The sequence below is a fragment of the Phalaenopsis equestris genome, unplaced genomic scaffold (assembly GCF_001263595.1).
Source record: "Phalaenopsis equestris unplaced genomic scaffold, ASM126359v1 Scaffold229606, whole genome shotgun sequence".
Classification (NCBI taxonomy): domain Eukaryota; kingdom Viridiplantae; phylum Streptophyta; class Magnoliopsida; order Asparagales; family Orchidaceae; genus Phalaenopsis; species Phalaenopsis equestris.
Window position 1 is genome coordinate 126,383 of NW_018247579.1, and position 24,355 is coordinate 150,737.

General features: G+C 35.0%; 1 protein-coding gene across 1 annotated transcript in view; it reads left to right on the top strand.

Annotated features, from left to right (window-relative positions):
- Positions 1-24,355, top strand: part of LOC110038043 (signal peptide peptidase-like 2) — a 64,945-nt gene that overhangs the window by 15,493 nt on the left and 25,097 nt on the right. The window contains exons 3-8 of the mRNA XM_020742801.1: positions 20,355-20,466; positions 20,950-21,069; positions 22,053-22,210; positions 23,058-23,240; positions 23,349-23,383; positions 23,931-24,087. Of these exons, the coding sequence (XP_020598460.1) occupies positions 20,355-20,466; positions 20,950-21,069; positions 22,053-22,210; positions 23,058-23,240; positions 23,349-23,383; positions 23,931-24,087 (765 nt within the window). The remainder of the gene's footprint in view (positions 1-20,354; positions 20,467-20,949; positions 21,070-22,052; positions 22,211-23,057; positions 23,241-23,348; positions 23,384-23,930; positions 24,088-24,355) is intronic.

A 24,355-nucleotide genomic window follows, 5' to 3' on the forward strand; every position in this document is an offset into this window, starting at 1 on the left:
CGTTTAATGTGACCAAACCATCTAAGACGACTTTCTCTAATTTTGTCCATCACAGGAGCTACACCAACCCTATCACGGATATATTCATTTCGCATTATGTCTCCAAGAGTAAAGCCACTCATCCACCTAATCATTCTTATCCCGACAACACTCAACTTATTATCATGTTCTCTGTTAAAGGCCAACATTCAACACCATATAGCATTGCAGGTCTCACCACTGTCTTATAAAATTTTCCTTTCAGTCTAAGCGGTACTTTTCTATCACACAAAAGGCCCGAAGCATTCCTCCACTTCAACCAACCAACATGAATTCTACTATTAACATCCCCATCTATATCACCATCGCTTTGAACAATGTACCCAAGATATCTAAATCGTTCACACATTTTAATAATTTGATCACCTAAAGTCACACTTCTGTCACTAGAGCTATTACTACTAAAATTACATTCCATGTATTCAGTTTTAGTTCTACTTAAATGAAGGCCTTTAGACTCCAATGTAGACCTCCATAATTCAATGTAGATGTCCAGTAAGACCATCCATAACTAAAGCAAAAAGATATGGGCTTAAAGTCGATCCCTGATGTAAACCAACAGAAATAGGAAAATATTTTGTCAATCCTCCTTCAGTTTGAACACAAGTAACAGCTCTAGTATACATATCTTTAATGACTTGAATATAAGTCGTATCAGCACCTTTCCTCTCAATAACTCTCCAAAGGATATCTCTTGTAACCTTATCTTAAGCTTTTTCTAAATCAATAAAAATCAAATGTAGATTCTCCTTATTATCTCTGAACTTCTCCATCAAACCTCTCAATAAATGTATAGCTTCCATTGTAGACTTGCCCGGCATAAATCCAAATTGATTATGAGAAATCTTTGTGATGCGTCTTAACCTATGTTCAATTACCCTCTCCCATAACTTTAAAGTATGACACATCAACTTAATTCCTCTATAATTTGCACACTCTTGTGCATCCCTTTTATTCTTGAAAACGGGGACCAAAATATTCTTCCTCCACTCCTCAGACATATTTTTAATTTTTAAAATAATATTGATGAGTTTAGTAAGCTAAGAAAATCCCAAATCTCTCAAATATTTCTACACTTCAATTGGGATATCATCAGGTCCTACAGATTTTCCATCCTTGGTTTTCTTTAAAGCCTCCTCAACTTCCTTAAAGCCTGCCCGATATAATCCAAAGTCCTCAATCTTCTAAAATGATTTCTCACTATTTTAACTTTTCAATTATTTTGAAACATATATTGCCTTGACTTGGCTTAAGAGTTCGGAATTACTGAGGCGGGAACAAGCTGTCGGACGATAGTCATATTAATTAAACATTTACAACAATCCAAAATATCATCTAAATAGTTTTGAGGCACTAAACATCTATTTTTAATTCACATCCAACTTACATATAAAAATCAAGTTCATACAATAATTTTAATGAGAATTTTTAAAACAAACTACAGTTCATTTTACCTATTTTCAATCACTCATCTACTATATACAAATTCTCGCAATATTCCATCATTTAATGTAATGGAGCTTTTCCTGTAATGAAAATAAAACAACTAGTTAAGCATAAAACAAATTTGTGTATAACTGCAGTTTTATAGTATGCTAATTTTTTTATGCATATGCCCAATTTTGCATGTTTAAAAATGATTCCACATTAACATTTTATTTTATTAAAACGTTTAAACATTTGCATTTCATTTTAAACATTTGCCAAAACTATTGTACCAATAAGATATGTACATTTTCATTTTTTTCCAAAGATTTTCTATATTTTATGCACGAGTACAAAAGCATCTCCAGATAATATCATTAAGGAGGTGACTTTTTTGGTTGACTTATGTGTTTTAATTTTCATTTAATTTATTTCAATCATTTGAATCATGCGTTCAACTTTTAGTGTGATTGTAATATATAAAATATTTTAAAACATGCGCTAATGTTTTCATGAGTACAATGAATATGAATATTTTATTAATTTTATCAATACTTGTAATGATGTGAAAATTTCCAACTCTTTTTCATAATTAGGGGATTTGTTTATCTATTTCTTCTTCGAATCTACTCTCCCTAATGTAACACCTGATACCAGAGGAAAGCCCAAACCACAACGAAAATAATAATAGTTTTGCTAAATTCGAATGATTAAATATAAAGACTCTCTGAATGGAAAAAAATGACACCAAAAATGGGAACACAATCATAAAGACACACCATATAGACTCCAATTAGGGCTATGACAGTGGGTGAGGATGTTGGCGGCAGCAAGGCAACCTGCTGGAATGTGTTGGAGATGGTCGGTGGCCTGCCGGATGGGAGCTGGAGGAAGGGCAGTCTACTGAGATGTGTTGGAGAAGATGGAAAACAACTTAAAAGATGTCGGTGGTGGTCAAGAGCAACCTAAAAGATGTCGCCGGTGGAACGGACAACAACCTGGAAGATGCAGGATGGGATGGCAGCTATAGGATAGCAGCTGGAGGCGGTGAACAACAATAGAAAAGGTGATTGGGGTGGTCGGTGCGAGGCATGGACAACAGGTAGGTGGCTGGAAGGCTGGTGCAGCAGTGGAGCAGATAGTTTGCGGCTGTTGAAAGCGGGGCCAGAGGGGGCTGCAGAAGGATACATATCTCATCGGGGTCGACCTACAAGTGAATTGCCACTTGGACCCTTGGAGTGCCTTCTCGTCGTCGGATACAATCCCCAAAGGAGAAGAACACCTCAAAGACAACACTAAAAAATCTACACTCAGAAAAAACTGGCCTAACTATAGCAAACAACATATATAAATAAGTGGGGGTTAGTAGATAGATTAGGCAAATAGAAGAATAGACAATAAATAAAAACGCGGTGGTGGGAAAGGAAGGAATTTAAAATTGTAATAGAAATGAAAGGTGGTAGATAAAGTAAGAAATCAAATAGGAAAGAGGGACCCATTGTTACTGTGGCAGCTATAGTATTGTGTCAGCGTTACTATAGCAACTACAGTACCATAGCCAAGGTAAGCTCGTGTCAATCTACCGAGGTTGGGGGAGTTTCGACCTTATTCGTAGAAGCTTTTAGGGCAGAAAAATTTTGGTGGGGGTGGCTTGCGTAGGGGCGGATGTTAGGGCCCCTATGATAGGACTATGATTAGGATAGCTTTAATACGAAATGATACCGGAGTCAGCCCAAATCACGACCAATTACACAGTTTTATTACTGGACTCAAGCAAAGATACAATGATCCTCCACAACCTAAAACAACACAAACAAGTAACTACAAGTAGCGATGACAAAGACGTTGCAAAATAAGAAAAAAACAACTCAAAACACATAATAACTTGCTAGGGGAGAGCAACAAGTCTAGAAGGGAAGGAAGGACACAACATAGGTTCTAGAAGGTGGCTAGCAGATGGTGATTGCGGCGCTAGATGACGTAGAAGTAGCAACAACCAATTGGGAGGAGGTTGGTGGCAAGTGAGTGACGTAGGAGTAGGAGAAATGGTAGCAGACTGGACAACCGGACTAGTCGACGGTGGGCTGAACAGCTGCAGGTAAAGTCGGAGGTGGACAGGTTAGCAGCAGGAACATGTGTCGGGTCTTGGCAATAGCATAAACTAGCCCAGAAGGGTTTGGCGACAATAGGAAATAGTCCAGAAGGGGTTGACAACAACAAAAACTTGCCCGAAAGGGGGCTGGCGGTAGCAGGAACATGACCAACACGCCCGATGGTTGTTGGAAGGTAGCTGGAAGCACAAGCAACTGCAGGACGAGGGGCTCGAAGGCCTAGATGGTGACTGGAAGGTGGCTTGCGGCTGTTGAAAGGGGGCTGGAGGCCTGGACGACAGTAGAAAAGATGGTTTGCGGCTGCTGGAAGCGGGTGCCGGAGGGGGCTATAGAAGGATAAATGTCTCGTGGGGGTCGAGCTATAGGCAGAGCACCATCTGAACCCCTTTGAGACTGCTACTACCTCAGACGAGTTATGGCTAGAGCACATTCTTGTCTTCGGTAGAACCGTTAGAGAGGAATATTGCCTCCAAGGCATCAACTGAAATTAACAATCATCAAAAACCGTCCTAACCTTAACAAACAACATATATAAATAAGAGGGGGTTTAGTAGATAGATTAGACAAATAAAAGAGGGTGATGGAAAAGGAAAGAATTTGAAATCAGGATAGAAGTGGATGGTGGTAGATAAGGTAGGGAAACAAGTAGGAAAGATGCACCCGTTGTTACTGTAGCAGCTACAGTAACGTGTCCACAGTAAGCTCCTGTGACAACACCTAACACATTATCATATCTATGATTAGTGTTTGTCCATTTATAAGCTTTTTCCATTATGTAAGTCTCTTTTAAGGTGGCTTTGTCTTTTTATATTTATTATTTGACAGTGTTCTCTTCTTGCAACTAAAAGTTCACCTCATATGCCCATTTATTGCTTGTCTATTATAATTTATAAATTTAACAACTATAATTACATCCTAATATTTTTCTATGTATTATCTTTGAAAAATTTAGTCGAACTAATACATATCTTTTCCAAATAGATTTTGAAATTACTTATAGTATTCTTTTAACCTATACTAATCATTATTGTAAGGAAATTTTATTTGTATTTTTATATATTCTATCTTCAAATAAATGGACTATTATTATTATTTAGGTAAATTTAAAATTGATCAACATTAATATCTATTAACTTAGAAATTAATCTAATAACAATATTGTTATATGAAATTTAACATACACCTTACTAATATGAGAATTTGACATCTATCTATTGGCATAATTTTCATACTAATTGCAAATCCTAAAGTATTGATAATAAATGACATAATATTTTATTGAAATACATAAAATAATCTTTTAAATCTTTTCGATAGATAGAAATTATGAAACTTTTTGTATGATTTCGTACCTAAAATTATTTTCCTTCTTACCTTATTTCCTAATTTAGACTTCCAAATCAAGTTATGTTAAAATTTCTCAATTATTTAGTAAAATTTTGATATTATTATTTGATGAAATTTAAAATAAAGAAAAATTGAATTTAAAATAAAATCTAACCATAATGGCATTTGCTACTGTTTTGCATGTCATCACCTTCAATTCCTCAAGCACATCATTCAACGTTTGCACCACACATTGTCGGTGTTGTCACATCTGCTTCACTGTTCGGTGTGCTTGATACTTGCTAAACGTATATGCTTGATATCGAAGTTAACCCAAACTACAATGAATGACAATATTATTGTCGAACTTCAAAGGGGTTAAAATCAACTCCTACAAATAGGAAAATAACAACACAAACACGCGATCTACCCTAGGGTGAGGATTGACGGTGATGGGATGCGCTTCGAGTTAGTTGAAATAGAGAACTGTAGGTGGTAGGGATGTTTATAGGTAGCGAGGGGAAGATGGGCTGGTGGTTGGGCATCAAATAGAAGGTAGCTCGAACGTGTAATAACAAGTCATGGAACTGGTGGGCCGGTTAGACAACAAGTAGAGGATTGCAGCAAAGTGTGGTAGCCGACACCAGGTCTGTGGGAGAGGGCGACAACAAACAGAGGGTGTTAAGAAGCAAGCTGGAGGCGATGAAGGTTACGACAACAAGCTGAAATTGTATTGAGATGGTTTTGAGTTTAATTTTTTAGATTTGTTTTTGTTTGTGATAAAAACCATATCTTGGAAGGCTTTCATCCTCTCTTTTTTGCTTTATGTATTTTTTATATTTTTATTTGAAAACTATAGATGAAACAAAATATAACAAATAAACAAAACAAACAATGTTTATTTAGCCTTGTATTAGATTTGGATTAGGATCGAACTGAGGTAAACTAAGTTTCTAACTCGGATCAGCTCAAAATTGAGCTCAGATGGGGTTGACCTAGGTTGGACCTGGGCTGACCTAAGTTAACTTGGGTTGACTTAGGTTGGCTTAGGTTGACTTGAGTTGACTTAAGTTTGATTGGAGCTGGGTTAGGTAGGACCTGGGGTTGTGTTTTGTCAGGCCCGGATTTGATTAGGTCTAACCTAGGTCGGGTCAGGTCGGACCTAGGTTTGGGTCAGGTTGGACCTAGGTTGGGTAAGGGCGAACCTGGGTTGGGTTAGGGTTGGGTTTAGTTAGGTTATGGTTTGGGTTTAGTTTAGGTTTGTTTAGGGTTTAGCTTAACTAGGTCAGGGTTTAGGTTTGATTTGGATTAAGTTAGGTTAGGTTAGGGTTTGGGTTTGGCTAGGTCAGGTTTGGGTTTGGGTTTTGGTTTGGACTAGGTTTTGGTTAGGTTAGGGTTTGGCTTAGTTAGGTTAGGGTTTGATCCTATTTCTGGGTTAGAGTTTGGTTTAAGTTGGGTTAGTTTAGGGTTTGGCTATGTTTTGGATTAGAGTTAAACCTAGGTTGGATTAGGGTTTAGGGATTGGGTTATGTTAGGTTTGAGCCTATTTTTGCCTTAGGGTTGAGCCTAAGTAGGCTAGGGTTAGGCTTAGTTCAGGTCGACTTGAGTCGAGCCCAAACCCAAGCTAATCCAAGGCTTTTGAACGGGGTGACCTAGCCTAACTAGACTTAAGAAAATAAATTCTTAAATTAAAAGAGAAAAGGAGAGAAGCTTACTGGAGAGGAGTTTGTCCGGAGGAGGCTCGTTGGAGAACTTCATTTTTCTTCCTCGGAGCAGTGGAGAATAGTGGATGTTTGCCTCTATGTGCAAGCGTGAACATGTCGAAGAGTGTTGAGGACTGCCTATTTTATAAGCTGGGAAAGCGGTGGCAAAACCCTCCGTTGTGGTCTGGTTATGTAGCAAGTTAATGAACAAGATGAATTTGACGGTTGGAAGAGCCACGGATCGACAAAACAACGTGTCGGTTCGTGCTCGGATCTGTGGTCGAAAACCAAGAATTGATGGCGTGGCGCCAAGAGTGATCACACAATACAGGGAGTGGTCATGCCCAAGGCTTGCGTGACTACGCTAAGAAACTTCTGGGTGTGGTCACACCCAGATTAGGCATGACCACGTCGAGGTATTTCTGGGCGTGGGAACGCCAAGGCCTGGCGTGACAGGCCAAAAATGGGCATGCTCATATTTTTGGGCCAATGTTGCTGCACCGGACTATGGGGTGATGTTCATGCAAGTCCCATGTGACAAAAAATGAGGTTAAGAAATGAATCTCAAATGTGTGGCGAACTATTCAAAGTGCACCACACATATTTGCGTTGACCAAAGTGATCAACCAGGGTCGAAAGATATATGATTCAATTTGAGTATATGAGTTTTGTGAATTATAGTGTTTGGGACCCGCTGGGGATTTCAGGTTTACTTGAACACATTGTGGTGGAAATCGATATGGATTTACATCTAACCAAAGAGGTGAACAAGATGACTAGATTAGGAAGGACAGTGCTTAAACTATCATTCAGCCTGAAAACTAGTTCAAGGAGGATAGAGAGTTTTAACCACGTTAAGGAGGAAAGCGCTTGGACTAGCATCTAACCTAAGAGGTAGACAAAATGACTAGGTCAAGAAAGACAACAATAGAGCTTATCATTCACCCTGGGCGCTAGTTGAAAGAAATTGGGAGAATGTGTCTAACTAAGATGGAAAATGTGGGGACTAACATCCAACTTATGAAATAGACAGAATGACTAGATCAGGAAGAATAACGTTGAAGCTTATCACTAATCCTGAAAGTTAGTCAGAGAGAAATTAAGAGAATGTGTCTATATTAGGAAGGAAAGTGAGAGGACTAGTATCCAATCCTAGTCAGAATGACTAGATCAGGAAGGTCAATGCTCACTCATCTTGAAAGCTAGTCAAAGGAAGTTGAGAGAATTTGTCTATACTAGGAAGGAAAGCGCGGGGACTAAGTTCCAATCCTAGACGGAATGACTAGATTAGGAAGGAAAACACTAAAGCTTATCATTCATCCTGAAAGCCAGTCTGCGAGGAAGATTCAAAGAAGTTGGTTTAATTTTGCTGAGGAATTTGGTTTGATCAGGTTGAGAAGTTGTAATGTAAATTGTGTTGTTTCTGAACACATTAAGAGAGAATACATAAACTTATTCTCAGCCTAAGTGGTGCATAGGGGCGACTTAGTCAGATAGATAATACGGGGATCTAAATTGAAGGCAAGTCAGATGGTCAGCTTAGAGCATATAGTTTAGGGACTGACTTTACCTTAAGCTCTGACTCGATTGTCTTGGAAGTTAAGATATTGACTTATCGAATCCTATGGAGGGGCTGAGGTCAATGAACCGAGAAATGGGAGAAAAGTTATGTAAGTTGTGTAATTGTATTAATTTGTGTTAGTTATTATTTAGATGTTCAATGACTAAAACTAAAATTTCTGACAAAGACATTTGCTCGAAACTTAGTTTAGATTAGTCAAGGCATTGCTTTACCGTACCCGAAAATATAGTAAAATCAATGAACCAAGTTGGTTAGTGCGGGGGCTTCGTCAGGTTTTAATCTCGATAATGGAGAGCCAATACTGGCCTGTTCCTCTAGTCTATATTAGATAGGCTTAGCGATCCTAAATCAGTAGTGTGCAATGGCTACAATAGGACCCATCCTAGATTTACAGATTTAAGGCTTCAGTCCTTGTTGGGGCCGGTTTGTCAACAAAACTGGCGAACCTGAGAAAAGAAAGATATATGTTCGGTGTCCAATGAGCTAAACTGAGTTAAGAGATTTATCTTAACTTAGAATTACTAACCCAAAGCATTAACCTGTTTCAACAGCCGTAACTGTGACTAGATTAATGAACATGATCCCATTCTGATGATGTCATATGAGGTGTACTTCAACTTCTGACAGATCATCAGCTAGATTTGTGGAAATGAAAGGTCAATGTCAAACCAGTTATAACTGCTTTGTCTCAATGTGTTTAATAACTGCTAGAGGACAATCGCCATACTCTAGGTTTAATCAGTAAAGGCATCAACTGCATGACCAATCTTTTGTTGATTATTAGATCACGAACTTGGGAAAGAAGAGGTCTTGATATTCAGTTCAGGCACCTTTTATTGATTATCAGTTCAAGAACCTCTCTTAGTCTATCATGTATGTGTTCAATGGATTATACAATTGGAAAGGTGCCTATTGACCAATCCTACATTTATAAGTCTGAAGTGCTAAATTGATCGAACCCGGGAATTCGTCGACATCAGGTAGTTCTACCGAATTTATTGGGTTAGCCCACTCTAACTTCAAGTAAGACCTTTAGACACAGATTCAGGCAATGACTGACTCTAGGGAGCAGTTACATAGACATAACTCTATCATAGTTTTACCCGGCCAATGTGTCAGTTTCGTTGGGGCCGGATGTAGACCAACCAATATTGACAGGCTCTAAAGGAAGGAACAAATAAGTTGGATTGAGAGAAAGTTTGTAGGATATTTACTTTCTCGGAATTATCAATTTAAAGATTTAATTCACAATCAACCTTGATTAGCCAGGAATTAATCAATTTTGTCACATTGTGATGGTGCCACGTGGGGCGTACTCCAACTTTCAATAGACCGAAGTCAAACTTGTAGAGGGTTTGAATAAGATGAAACTAAGTTCGACAAACTTTTTGGTGCGATGAGTATATTGGATGAGAGTAAGACATACCTCGACTTAGATTTACTAATTCAACAGATTGACAAATCGTAGGAATGTCAATCAACCTATTTGCATTGTGTTGGTGTCACGTGGGATGTACTTCAACTTCTAACGAACCGGAAGAAGGGTCAAATAAAAGATTGTGATTGGCTAAACTGAAAGGGACATGTGTGAATTGTCGCATCTCAGGTTTATTAGCACAAATGATTGATAACCAAAATCAGCCCTAATTAATTTGAAGTCAACCAGCTTGATCACATTGTGATGGTGTCAGTGTGGCATGCTCCAATTTTCGATGGATAAAAAACAACTTCTTTTGGTGTGCGATAAACTAAGTGGAGAAGATATTTAGTCTAAATGATTGATTTCCAGAATCTGCCTCGACTAGCATGATGTCAATCAACCTGGTCCCATCGTGCAGGTGTCATGTGAGGTGTGTTCCAACACTTGACGGACCCGAAGAAGTGCAAACTGGAATCGTTGTGCATTGTGTTTATGTTAAAATTTTATTTTGTTAGTGTGATGAAAAGTTATTCTATTTTTAGAAAACTATGAGTTTTTCAGGTATATTTGGATGTAAGACATCGCATGAGGCATTACACCTTATCCAAATAACCACTAGGATGTTTTAAGTATAACATTCTTAGGATGAGAGGTTTTGATATTTAGTTTTTGTTTTTGAAGGTTTTCATCTTGTTGTGGTTTCAATTGTTGTGTTTAAGAATTTCATGTTTGTTTTGAAAAAGTTGATTAATTTTGTGAATGCTTGTTTTGAAAATGCTGATTTGTTTTGGAAAAAATATTTGTTGGCTATTGTGTTTTGTTGTTTTGATAGGTTTGATTTGATTTGTTTGAAAGGATATTGTAAATTCTTCTAGTTGTATTATCGGTAGGACATCTCATAGGAATTACATCTTGTCCAATAACAACCAAAATTAGGGTTTCTTTTAAATTAAGTTTTGTTTTCTTATTTGAAAGGGATTTGTTTGGAGAGCTTAAAGTTTTTTTTTAGTTGTATTGGATATAGGACACCCTGAGGAAATTACACCTTATCTAATAGTAAATAAAACTAAAAAATTTCCAGTATGAAGTTGTCTTTTTTTAAAGTTTCGGACCTAGTTTCTATTTCAAGCATTCTGCTTAATTTCAGTTGAATTGGGAGAGAGTTGATGTTTGAGATTCAATTGAGTTTGATTTCATTTAAGTTTAACCTTAAAATTCAAAATAATGAGAATTCAAATTTTCTGAAGAGATTCAAAGACGCGAAGATTGCTAGACTCCTGCTAAGTTCCGAAAACAAATTTTGTCAAATGGGATGTCTTCCCGTCGAGGACCCAAAATCAAATCTTCAAGATTCTTTTTTCATGACTGGACCCAGTGTTAATTGTATGTACATAATGAGTAGTGCTTTTGTTTATTTAGAAAATTTCATGGATTTAGAAAAGTTCAGTTTTGAATTTTGAGATTAATTTCAAAATTCTACTAGAATTGGGTACGATGATGAATTTCTTGTTCGGAGATTCATTCGAAATATTGTATGGTCGTGATGTTATTTTAATTTACAACTTTGCAAAAAGGGTTTGAAAATGGGAAATTTGGAGCAAAGATACGCCAAATTGAATTATCTCTTAAATATGAATAATTTAGATTTAAACATTTATCTCCCTCAGGATGTTGTTTCTATCAATATTTTTTATCGGGGATATATGTACTATTTTCTTGGTGAATGGATTGATCAAGTGTTCTTTTCTCTTCCCCTATTTCCTTTATGACAAGATTCTTACTTTCGTCAGAGTAATAGACCAATCTTCAATGCAATACTCGTTTTGCTAGCTGGATTCCAAGTCAATATGCATTATAGGCGCTCTATTCAAGTTTGTTGAAGCAACTTTCGTAGTCGGTGTTTTGTCTTTATCCAGGGGTACTTCTCATGATTTCTTCACCTACTCATATGCTTAGAAAGTAGCACAATTGCCAAAATACTGCATGAAGATCATTGTTACTATGAGATAACATCTTTTCTGTTCCTTCATCCATCTTTTTTTTATTTCTTTGAAGAATATTATTTAATTTCAAGATATTCTCAAAATGGTTTTAAAAGATGTTTGTAAATGAAAGTGTCAATTTGACTTGACTCAATTCCGGAGAGCTTCAAGATAACTTGAATGAATCACATTTACGTGAATGTAAAGTCGGCAAATGGATCAGTCATCACAAAGAAGTCATAATAATGATAATTTTTTAATTAAAGGAATAGGATTCCTAGAATTTCCTTAAGAAATGTTGTCACAGTTTTTATGAGCTAAATCATTATGTTTGACTTTAACATTTTTCAAACATATCTTGTAAAGGAATATTTCATAAAGATATATTCCCAAAGCTATATTTGTGTTTTAGCTTCCCTCTTAGGTGATAAGATATTTGTCACAATAAATGTAGAAAAATTTGTGACAGATCTGTTCAAATCTATTGGTACTCAGAGCTTCTCTTTTTCAGATGTCGAAATTATGAGTTGTCTCCAACGAGAAATGAGTTTGGTATAAATTATAAAACCAGTCCTTATACTTGTTTTAGACATATATAATGAGGGGTTTCAAACATCATCTTAGATATTTTAAGCGGTCAACCTTATGTTAAGGAATATTTTTCAGATAATCATAAAATTTAAGAAGACTAGAACATAATTTTATTGCATTAACGCCTGACAACAATCTTTTCTTTATAAAAATCAAAAGTACTAACATCAACTATATTGCAATTAAAAAAAGTTTCAAAAAAATTTGATGACAAAATCATTAACAAAATTTGAACTAAGATTTGGTTATATTAAAGTTATTTTTTGTTAAATGAATTACATGTAGAATGTTGACAACCGATTGATTTGATTTTTAATTTTATAGGGGGTCTCAGACAGAACGACATTCCATTCTTCTTCTTTTGCTTAGGTGCAAAGTGATTTCATGTTTTCACTAGAGACAATATTGACAGAGCTTTGTGTTGGTTCTCGCAGATATTCTCTAGGGATTACTGTAGTTCCATCGTTGTGTTTCCTTTCTAGCCAGGCTTTAAAGTGAAACATTATTCAATTATGTGGTCGAGCATCCTATTGAACAAATAATAATTTGGACCTCCATCTTTTTCCACTTCTTTAGGTTTGCGAGGCAAGGGGAGTTTAAAGCTAGGATTCTTAGAAAGATTCTTGAACATGTCTTTGACGGCTTCATTTTTGAATTGGTATACTTGGTTCTTCCTTTTTTCGAATGCAAGTTTACATTTTCTGTCTTTTAGGCTCATACAGTTATTGTCATTTTGGTTGTGATATAAAATTTATTTTAATCCTAACATCCCGAGAGTATATAGGTACTGACATTAGAGCTAAATTTTGATTAGTTGGGATAACATTCACAACGTCTTCTATCTTTTTATTCAATCTCATTATATGTTCATCCTTCTATTTTATTTGATTTAAAAGACTTGCAGCTACTGGCAGCGGGACTAGATTTTGATTCATCGGGATAATATTCATAACTTCATCTATGTTTTTCCTCCAATCTTGCTATTCGTTCATCTCGTTGTTGTAGTTGATCCAAAATTTGTCAGACTGTTCGGTACAACACCTTCAACCAAAACATCTTATAAATCAACATCCTTTTCTTATCATTTTCTCGGTGAAACTGTAGTCTCAATCATCATAATGATGGCAATCGCTTCTGAAGCTTCTAAAATTTCATCTTCATCTTTGAGAGGTTTGATGCTAGTTTCCAATTTACATAACATTTCATCAATAGGTTTACCTCGGACATTCTTCGAATCAACTGGGAGGTACTTTGAGGATTGACATTTTTCTTCAATAGAGATACACAGAAAGATGCTACTAGGAAATCTACACTTAAATCTCTAAATTTAAGAATAAATTTATTTGAAAGGGAACTCAATTAAGGAATTTAAGATTGGACCCTGTCCATGAGGTGAGCGAGGAAATGCTTTTGTTTTTTTTATTTTTTTTTTTCAGCTTGAAGTTTTTAGTTTCATTTTATTTAGTTTATTATTATTTTTTTTGTTTTAAGAGATTTTTAGCTTTAAACATATTTCAATTTTAGTTTGAAATGTTGAGTTTTGTTTCAAATTTATTCTCAAAGGATTTCAGATTGAAAGATTTATTTTGAGTAAAAATTAGTAAATGATAGAGCCAAAATTGAACAAAGAAATTAAGAGGCTCTAAACTAAATTAAGCTGCGGAATTACATACAAAGTCGTCTAAATGAGAAAATCCTAAAACCTACTCATTAAACAGAGTTTAAATGAGAGGTCTATGGCTTAGAGTTGAGGATATAACGTGGGGTCCAAAATTCAGGTAAATTTGGTGCCCATTCCAAAATGGAAAGCCCAACCATAAGAATAGTTGTTTGAATCTGTAAAGGATATAAATAGTACTGATAAATAATAAACTGGCTCATTATAAAAAATGGAGGAAAAAACGAGTCCCCAACGAAGTTGGAAAAAAAAAAAAATCCTTGGTGAGGGATTTTTGTTTGTCTCCATGCACCATACAAATTTTGGAAGACTTTCATCTAGATGATCGGGCATGACATTTTGAAAAATAATATATCTTCCCAAGAGTAGAAAATATTACCTTAAATAAATGTGTATGATATCTCAGAGGATGAAAGCCTTCACCAGTCTACGGAACCAAATTTTTTCTCTGATCTTACGCGTTAAGATAAGGTTTATTTTAGTTTTTGGGTCTTGTTTCTTACAAGGGCAAGCTTTCGTAGCTAATTATATCTCTAGAGCCATGAATCCTAAAAAAACTCTAGATTAATGTACAAGTCAAATTATCAGAGGTCGGACTTTCATGATTAGAGTAATTGCAGTTAAATGGAGGATCCAAATTGAAAGAGTTAAGCTCAAAGGAACGTGACTTACAATTCGATAAGCCCTCGTAGTTAATTATATCTCTAGAGCCATGAGTCTTAAAGAAAACTGTAGATTAATTTAAAAATCAAATTTTCAGAGGTCGGACTTTCATGATTAGAGTGATTGTAGTTAATTGGAAGATCCAAATTGAAATAGTTAAGCTCAAAGGAATGTGATTTAAAATTCGATGACGTGTCATGGGAAAAGCCCGAATGAAGGGGTTCGACCATTTGATTTTGGGGGTCTATAGTCGAAAAGTGATGATTGAAAGTTGTAAAGGATTGATAATGAGTTTGAACTGATCAGGTCTTGATTTGAATTAGGAATAATTGATTTGACTCACAGAAAATGATTGGAATCTCTAAGCTAAGGACAGAGTTAGGTAAAAAAGGATTTATAGATGAGAAGTGAAACCTTAGACTATCAAGAATTTTAAAGGGTGGACTAACATAGGCTTTGGGAATAATGTCCCTGGTCAAGATGCCCATGATTTTATGTCGTCTTGGGAATATTGGTATCCGTCAATTATAACCAACTTCATAACTAAGAACCCCCCTTGAATGTCAGAGCATGGAGGATTCATAGTTTCAAAGTTATTTGAAAAACCTTCGTCAGTAACCATAAGTTACTTCATTCTAAGATATTCTCTCTAGTCTCAAAGGATTGGTTTGTTATTTTGTATGTCTTAGTCCTTAACACTAACTAAAATATCTATTAAACTAATCTAAACTTTTTACTCAGACTAAGTGTATGGTCCTCGGTTTGATGTCTAAGTTAGCTAACTTAAGGTTAATGTCAGATCTACTTAGGTTTTGTTTTTGTTCTCTATCTTTTTATTTTTTAAATATTATTTGAGGTTCAGTATTTAATTCATGGACTTGTTTCAGTTCCTAGGTTTGCTGGTCATGTTGAAAATTAAAGCTTTTTCTAAGTTTTGAGTTTAATTTTTTAGATTTATTTTTGTTTGTAGTAAAATCCATCTCATGGGAGGTTTTCATCTTTCTTTTTTGTTTTATGTATTTTTTTTTGTATTTTTATTTTAAAATTACACACGAAACAAAATATAACACATAAGCGAAACAAGCAATGCTTATTTAGCCTTAGATTAGAATTGAGTTAGGATTGACCTGAGGTAAACTAGGTTTATAGCTTAGGTCAGTTCAAGATTGAGCTTAGATGGGGTTGACCGAGGTTAGACCTGGGCTGACCTAAGTTGACTTGGGTTACCTTGGGTTGGCTTGGGTTGACTTAGGTTGGCTTAGGTTGGCTTGGGTTGGCTTGGGTTAACTTAGGTTGGATTGGGGCTGGGATAGGTTGGGCCCGAGGCTAGGTTAGATCTGGCCTGGGCCTGGGTTAGATCGGTCCCGGGGTGTCGGTCAACTTTTTCGATAGATATAGATTTGTGGGCCTGGGTTAGATCGGTCCCGGGGCTGGGTTGGGTCTGGCCCGAGTTGGATCAGATTAGGCCCAAGTTGGGTCACGTCGAACCTGGGTTGGGTTAGGGTTTGGTTTAGTTAAGTTAGGGTTTGGGTTTGGTTTAGGTTAGGTTAGGGTTTTGTTTAGCTAGTTTGGGTTTGGTTAGGTTAGGTTAGCTTATGGTTTTAGTTTGGTATAGGTTAGGTTAGGGTCTGGGTCTGGGTTTGAGTTTGGGTTTGGGTTTTGGTTTTGGTTGGGTTAGGGTTTGGGGTAGATTTTGGTTAGGTTAGGGTTTGGCTTATTTTAGGGTTTGAGCCTATTTTTGGGTCAGGATTTGGTTTAAATTAGGTTAGGTTAGGGTTTGGGCTTGTTCTTAGATTAGAGTTAAACCTAAATTGGATTATTGTTTAGGGATTGACTTACGTTAGGTTTGAGCCTATTTCTGGGTTAGGGTTGAGCCTAAGTCGGTTAGAGTTAGGCTAGGTTTGGATCGACCCGAGTCGAGTCAAAGCCAGGCCTAATCCAAAGCTTTTGAACGGGTTAACCTAGCCTAACTAGACTTACGAAAATAAATTCTTAAATTAAAAGAGGAAAGAGAAGCTTATCGGAGAGGAGGCAGACCGAGGGGAGGAGGTTGACCAAAGGGGAGGAGGCTCGCCAGAGAACTTCCTTCTTCCTCGGAGCAGTGGAGAATAGTGGGATGTCTGCCTCTACGTTCGAGATTGAGCGTGTCAAAGAGTGTCGAGGATCACATATTTATAAGTCGGGAAGGTGGTGACAGAACCCTCAATCACCATCCGATTAGGTGGTGAGTCAAAGGCCTAATGAATCTTACGGTTGGAAGAGCTACAGATCGCCGCAGGTGAAACTATGCGACGGTTCGTGCTTGGATCCATGGACGAAGGTCGCAGGTTGATGGTGTGGCACTAGGAGTGATCACGCTGACCTCCGTCGACCGTCATCGACTACCGTCTACTACCGCTAACTAGACGCCGTCAGTCGACGTTATAACTTGGAAAACTAGTAACTCTTTTCCGTCTGTGGGACAAGGGGTCTCTGAATAATCAATCAATAGTGAATTTTTGCAATTGGGCCAGATCCCGTGGTTTTTTCCATTTCCGGGTTTTCCACATAAAAATTTCTAGAGTCATCACTGCTTCTTTTTTTTTTCTTTTTCATCTGTATGAGTGTTGAATTCTCGTACAACGCTAAGACGATAATCCATTACTCTATCGCTGCGGGTTTTCCAGCACGCATTAGTTTTTATTTTTTATTTTTTTTGAGTTGGTTTTCCAACACGCATTAGTTTTTATTTTTTATTTTTTTTGAGTTTCAAGTCAAGCATATAATATTAGTTTGACTAATCAAAAGTTATTCATTTTTTTAAATTTTCTTCTATTAGTCTATTTTTTCATTGAAACGTGATCTCACCTATCAAAAATATATTTTTGTCAAATAGCATACACTAATTCATCATGTTGACTTGACCAGATCCTTGATGTAAGCTTTTTGTGTATGCAAACTCTTTAGCCATACCATGACCATTTGCAGTGCATTCAAGTCATTATTGCATCATGCAACTTTTAAATAAATTCCTTTCCTCAATTTTTGCCAAATCATTTTTTGCGACAATTGTTGGTTGCTTTTGAGAAGCAACCCCTCAAACCTTCTCGAGATGTGTGCGAGCATGAGAATAATTATTTTGAGCTTAAAATGTTTATGTAGATCTGGATTTAAACATTTTTTATAGACACATACCTTAATGATAAATTACTTTTTTTAATCATTGGAGAGTAGTCTCGATTTAGGATGTAAGTTAAGCTCAAATTTTAGTATTTAGGCTTGAATTAATATGAGTGAGAAATGGTTAAGGGGTTTTAAGTTAATCCTATCATGATCCTTTGGTTGCCTCTTTCTAGGTTTACTAGTTTGACTCAAATTGGCAATTTTATAGAGATTTAAACCTTCTCTCAGACATGCCAAGCTCACCATGGTGGAAGTGTGATCAAAGATGTGATTTTGAGATCAGCTTGTACTCATTTAATGCTAGAGGGGTATTTATACAAACTTAAGTTAGTGATATAGCGGCGTATAATGTAGTTGTTGTGATACGTTCTAGGAAGGGGATTTAGTGAGGAGGTTGCGGAATGACAAGGGAATGATAATATGCGAGTTCAAATGCATTTAGATGGGGATAAGCATCGTTTTGGCAGCTTTCATGGCTGAAAACAATAAAGGGAGTTTTGAAAAGGCGATGTACGGATGAAAGTGAGATTCATCACCAATTCCTACATAGCTACAGACGCACCACTTATAAAAGGAAGATGATACAATATTGCTTAAGATAGAAAACAGAGATTACAATATTCAACAAACAAAAAAAATCAAACAAGTCTCAAAATAGTGTAATACATGCATAAATAGTCTCATAATAGAAATGTCCTTTATTAAAAATAATAAAATAGGAAGAAAATTCAAAAAAGGAAAAAAAATCATGCAAAAATTGATAATTGATTGGAATGGCGCAGTACAAGCCTCCTGCGACCGCACAATTCTTTGATTTTGCGATTTTGCGGAAATACCGTGATCAGTATGGCTGAATCACCTCAATCGGGATTGCACATAATAAAATATCCTTAATTAGTTATAATGAAATAGGAAGAAAAATTAGAAAAGGAAAATAATTCATACAGAAATTAATACTTGGTTGGAACCATGCAGTACGTGCCTCCCGTGATCACAAAATTCCTCAATTTGCAATATCATTGAAATACTTTAGTCGGTAACGCAGAAATACCGCAATTGGTATTGCGGAAATGCTTCCATCAGAATTGTAAAAGGCCTGATCCCGCGGCTCTACAAGATGCACCTGCATCATGTTGTGGCTCAAATACTTGTCATGATCATGGTTATCCACGAGATATGGTTCCATACTGTTAAAATAGAGCAATTTCATGCTAAGTCTATTAGTGGAATGTACAAACAACATAAATGTGATCCTTAATTTTTTTTATTGATTTAAGATGCCATTTGATCGAGTACCAATAAAATGGAATTTGCACATGTTAAGAAAAAAAGTGCGGGTAACAAATACATTTTAGTCATTGATGTTCTATATGTGAAGCACTGACTATTCTTAATAGCTGTAGAGTGATTAAACACATAAATAATGTTCAATCATTATAGGATATCGCCAAGGAACAACATTGAGTTTGTACCATTTTATATTATCCCTGACATGCCTACAAATGTTATACAAAATGTGGTAACTTACCATATGCTTTTCACAAATAACATAAATTAGTATGGCTCTGTAGAAGTGGGAAGTTAGCTGAATGGATGAGCAGTTTAGAAGATAGAGGGCATATGATTAATAGAATAAGATGAAATATTTCATATGCATTTTTGGTGCGTGTGATTTAGCATGATCAAACAATCTTTACTAGAAAATATGGTGATACCTATATGTGATAAGTTTTAGTATACTATATTATTATATTAAAGAGTGAGGATATAAATTAAGATGTAACTTCTTGAGTTAAAGATTAGTGGTCAAAATAGTGAATTACCTTTACTATATTATGTGATTAAAGAAGACCATCTGAACTTGTGGTAAATTTCATAGAGTTACAATTATGTTGGTTTTGCTGTATGGATCTATGTTCTGGCTGTAATAAAATTATTAATATTCAATTTCACCATGCCATGAATGAGAATGTTAGACGGATGTGTAAGAAAACTATGAAGGACGAGAAATTCTTTTTATAGAGGAATGTTGGGAGAGGCTTCTATTCTTGATAAGGTATGAAAAATAGATTTAGGTATCGAGACATATATAGAAAATGATAGAAAATACCCTCTTAATTAACTTAATAAATAAAATTAATGTCAAGCCATTTTAAAAGAAAATGGATTGGCCAAAGCTAATATGGATATAAATTTTATAAAGAGGATTTGTACAGGGTATATTTAACACCAAATGTATCAATAAACATCACCTAATGGAGAGTATGGATTCATAAAGCATGCTCGAATAGTTAGGATTAAGACTAATGGCAACAATGATGATTGTATTTCAATACTCGATATTCATGTATAAAGTAAGATATATTATTATTATTTATGTTGTTCGGTCATACTTGAAACTAAGTTGTCCTGTAAGTGTGAATTGGGATCATCCGACCAAATAATTTACACAAGTAACTATATTTGAATTAAATGAGTTATGATTGTCTTCACATATGCAAAATGTCATATTCCTTAGCATTGGACAATTAGTAATATTTTTTAATTGAATTACTTAATTTATGAGGTATAATGAACTTTACTTCCAGTGTTTATTTTGCAATTTTTCCTTCGTTATATTTGAAGTTTCCTATTTTAGATACAATCTTTTGTTAAGTTTTTTTTTGTTGCAGATATCTGATTCTATTGCATTGGCCATGCGCGGTGACTGTGACTTCACCGACAAGGCAAAAATTGCACAGTCTACAGGTGCAACAGGCTTAATGGTGGCTAATGATGATGAAGGTTTTAACTAGTCTGTTTGTTGCATTTAGATCAAAACATTCTTGGACAATATTTAGGGCTGTCAAAAAAACTCGTTGTTCACGAACATCTCATGTTCGGCTCATTTTAGCTCGAATAAGTAAAATCATATAATTATTTATATAATAATATATTTTATATATTTATATTTAAGTTTAAATCATAACAGCTCGTGCGGTAATGTGGTTATGTGGCTTCTTTTGTGTAGATTTGTTCCAGGTTTGAATCCAACACTCTACATCTATTTTTTTCAATTAATTTTAATGAGTCAATTTCAAGCCGAACACGAACAAGAATATTTTAATCGAGTTGAACATGAACACAATATTCACGAGCTGATTTCGAGCACGAGCAATTTAGAAGCCGAATACGAGCCAAGCTTGAGCTCACTCCAGCTCGGCTCGTTTACAACCCTAACAGTATGTGCATCTTGTAAAATTAAATATGTTTCTTTTCCTATTGCAGAACTTTTCGAGATGGTTTGCACTGGAAATGAATATGTCAATAGCATCACAATTCCAGTCATAATGATCCCAAAATCTGCGGGAGATAATATTAGGAAATCTCTGGCTAATGGTGGCAAGAGTAAGTTATCTTAAAACACATAACATAAAACAGTTAAACCTTCTTTATATTTTGGTGGTGTTTAGTTTGCATAAGAATACATTTATTCCCAAATAGTATGCTGGAGTATGCTTATAAATAGCTTATATTATTATCCTAAACTAAATTATTTCTTGAAAGATTCTAGTTGTAATTTTTGTACTATACTTTTCGGACTACTGCCACACTTTCATTTGGCTTTTATTTTATTGCTATTTCTTAGAAATTTTTTTGGTGCAAAACTGTTTTTTTAAACTAGATCTGTGAGTATGTGGTAGCTATAAGAAAACTATTGCTCACTTATTTTCAAAAAATAAAATATTTCTAATTTTCTCAGCAACTTTCAAAATGTTGTTAATTCTTACATCAATTTTGACAATTACCTTTGTAGAAGGGAACAACAGCCCTAAACGTACTGCTAATCTGCATCATTTGTTTTGTGTATCTGGGCAAACAAAAATATGTTTATATTTTTTCAAAAATTTGTGAAGTATAACTTAATTTTGAAGAGCATCTTTCGACTTTCTTGATGTTGTCCTCAAACTCTTAATTTTGTGAATAGGGAAATAGCCTTCATAGATGCACCAGGATTCTATCGAACCTCCGTAATTTGCTAAAGTTGTGCCAGACCCTTGTAATTTGATATTGATTAATTATATTGATTGCATCAATCATTGTAAAGAAATCTTATTGCTAAACACATTTTATTTTCTTTGAAAGAATAACTACGTCCATCATATAATTGCTAAACACATTATATTATCTTATGTTATGTAATTTTTTTAGTATATTTGCATTTTTTTTACCTCATATGCTTCCAAAATTGTTGAATAAATGCGGGCTGTGCATTATAAAAAAATGCATTATCTGTTTGTGGATACTTTACTCCGGTCTCTGTTAATCTCTACCTATTTTGTATCTTCTATTCTTTAAAGCTGCTTCTAAAAATTCATTTTCTATTACAGTGGATGTTCTATTGTATTCTCCAATTAGGCCAGTTGTGGACATTTCAGCTTTCTTTTTGTGGTTAATGGCTGTTGCAACTGTTATTTGTGCTTCCTTCTGGCCCAACCTTGTTTCTTATGACCAGGGTGATGAGCGTTATGATCATCTCACAAGAAAGGTTCATCATTTGAAAACCCGTTTCATTTTTCTTTTTCTCTTTTTTTTCTGAAGTGTTGTAATCAGACAGTGAACTTATGTGTTTTACTATTAATATGTGTAGATAACTTTTGAATTTTCTTAGCACATTTTAAATTTTCAACCTCTTCTTTGATCCTTAACCTATTTCTATTCATTATCTTGATCTACTTTCTAATTTTATTTGAAAACTTATATAGGTTTTTTTTTTGGATTGAAGGATAGTGAAGGATGAGAATGAAAGCTAAACAATTTATGGGTTAACTGTGAAACCACGCCATTAATTTAAGTTTTTGGACCATTTTTTTTCATTTTTATTTTCTGAAATTTCTAGCACCCAAACATAGCCTGAGTTTTGGAGCTGCTTGGTTTGTTGAAATATTCAGTATGGTTCTATTAACAAGTGAAATTTTGTTTGCAACCAGTGAGATTTATAATTAGTTTGCATTTTAATATAAGTTCAAGTTATTGCTTCTTTTTTTTGTTTTTTTAAAATATCTGTTAATTTGCGGTAGTTTTATTGTATTGGTTAGTAAACAAGAGAAATTTAAGTGATTATCATGTTGAATCATAATCTAATTTTATCGTGTCAGTTTTGTACTATTGCTTGATAGAATTAGATGGTTTTTTAGTTCATCTACAAGTACTTTATGTTTTACTCCATCAGATTTTTTATCTAACCTCGGTTCAGTTTGGTTTGTATGTTAAATAATTTTGACAGATTTGTGTAAAACAAATGTTATTTATTGCTTCCCATTATAATTGGTGGATAGCAAGTTCTTTATTTGTTTTAATTTTTCTCCATTCTTATTTTTAAAAAAATTGGATAGGATCTGTCCAGCTCCGTTGCTAACTTGAAGGAAACTACAGCAAAAGAAATACTCAAAGTTTCTACGAAGGGGGCAATAATTTTCATTGTAGCAGCATCCATTTTTTTGATGTTGCTTTACCTTTTCATGTCAAAATGGTTTATAAAGCTGTTAATTGTACTGTTCTGCATTGGCAGTGTACAGGTATGTGAATCTTGTACATGTTTGTCTCTTCGAATTCATTATGGTCAACAAACGATAAGAAATCCTTAGTGTTTTATTTAGGCTTATTTAGGTTTCTTCTCTACCCAGGGAATGCAATTTGTCGTGGTTTCACTTATTTCAAGGTATATTGGTATCAAGACATGTCAGCCAGTTTTTTCAGTCTGCTGTATTATTTTCGTTTTCCTCTTTTTCCTTCCCATCGCATGATAATAGGCAATTTTGGATTTTTTTTTTGTTTGGAAAGATTAACACTCAATTCCTATGTATTTATATATACCAACTTACCTATCTATGAAAATGTGTATTTCACTTAAAAGTTAAAATGGTGTTACTTTTGCTGTGATATGAAAGATTTGGGTGGTAAAAATGTAAAAAATTTAGATGTTAGATATGCAAATACATAGGAATTGGGTGGTATGTATGTAAATGGCACTTTTGCATTTTGGTTTTCAATTTTTTTATTTTTTTTTGTTTTTGAAACAAAACATGTTTGGCTATTTGATTATTTTTTAAAAAAATCGAAACTCCATTTTTTTAGAAACAAAAGATAAAAACATTTAAAAAACACACTAAACAAATAAAAGTTTTAGAAACAAAAGAAAAAACAAAAATAAAAAGTAAAAGATAATATTGACCCCGAACAAGCCCTAACTAATTAGTGTTGAACAGGATGTTTAAGGGCTGTGGGAAGATCACATTAGAACTCCCGATATTTGGTGAGTTTACTATTCTTTCACTTGTCCTGTTACCAGTCTGTATCGCATTCGTCGTAGTCTGGGCCACCCATCAAAGTTCAACTTATGCTTGGATAGGCCAGGATATTCTTGTAAGACAAATGCCTTATTCTCTTCACTTTTCTTAAACATTTTGCATATTTCTCTTTGCATTCATTTGTTATGACATATATACGTTCTCATTGTTACTTTGTAATCTATTAAACTGCTTAAGGAATATTCTCAAATATATATGCATGAATGCATATTTGTTTGTAGGTATGCTTGTATGCATGTGTAGGTGTTTGCAATTATTAAGGGTTTATTTGGGGCAGCTGCAACTTATCCAGCTTATCCTGATAAGCAAGCTGTCTGTCTGTT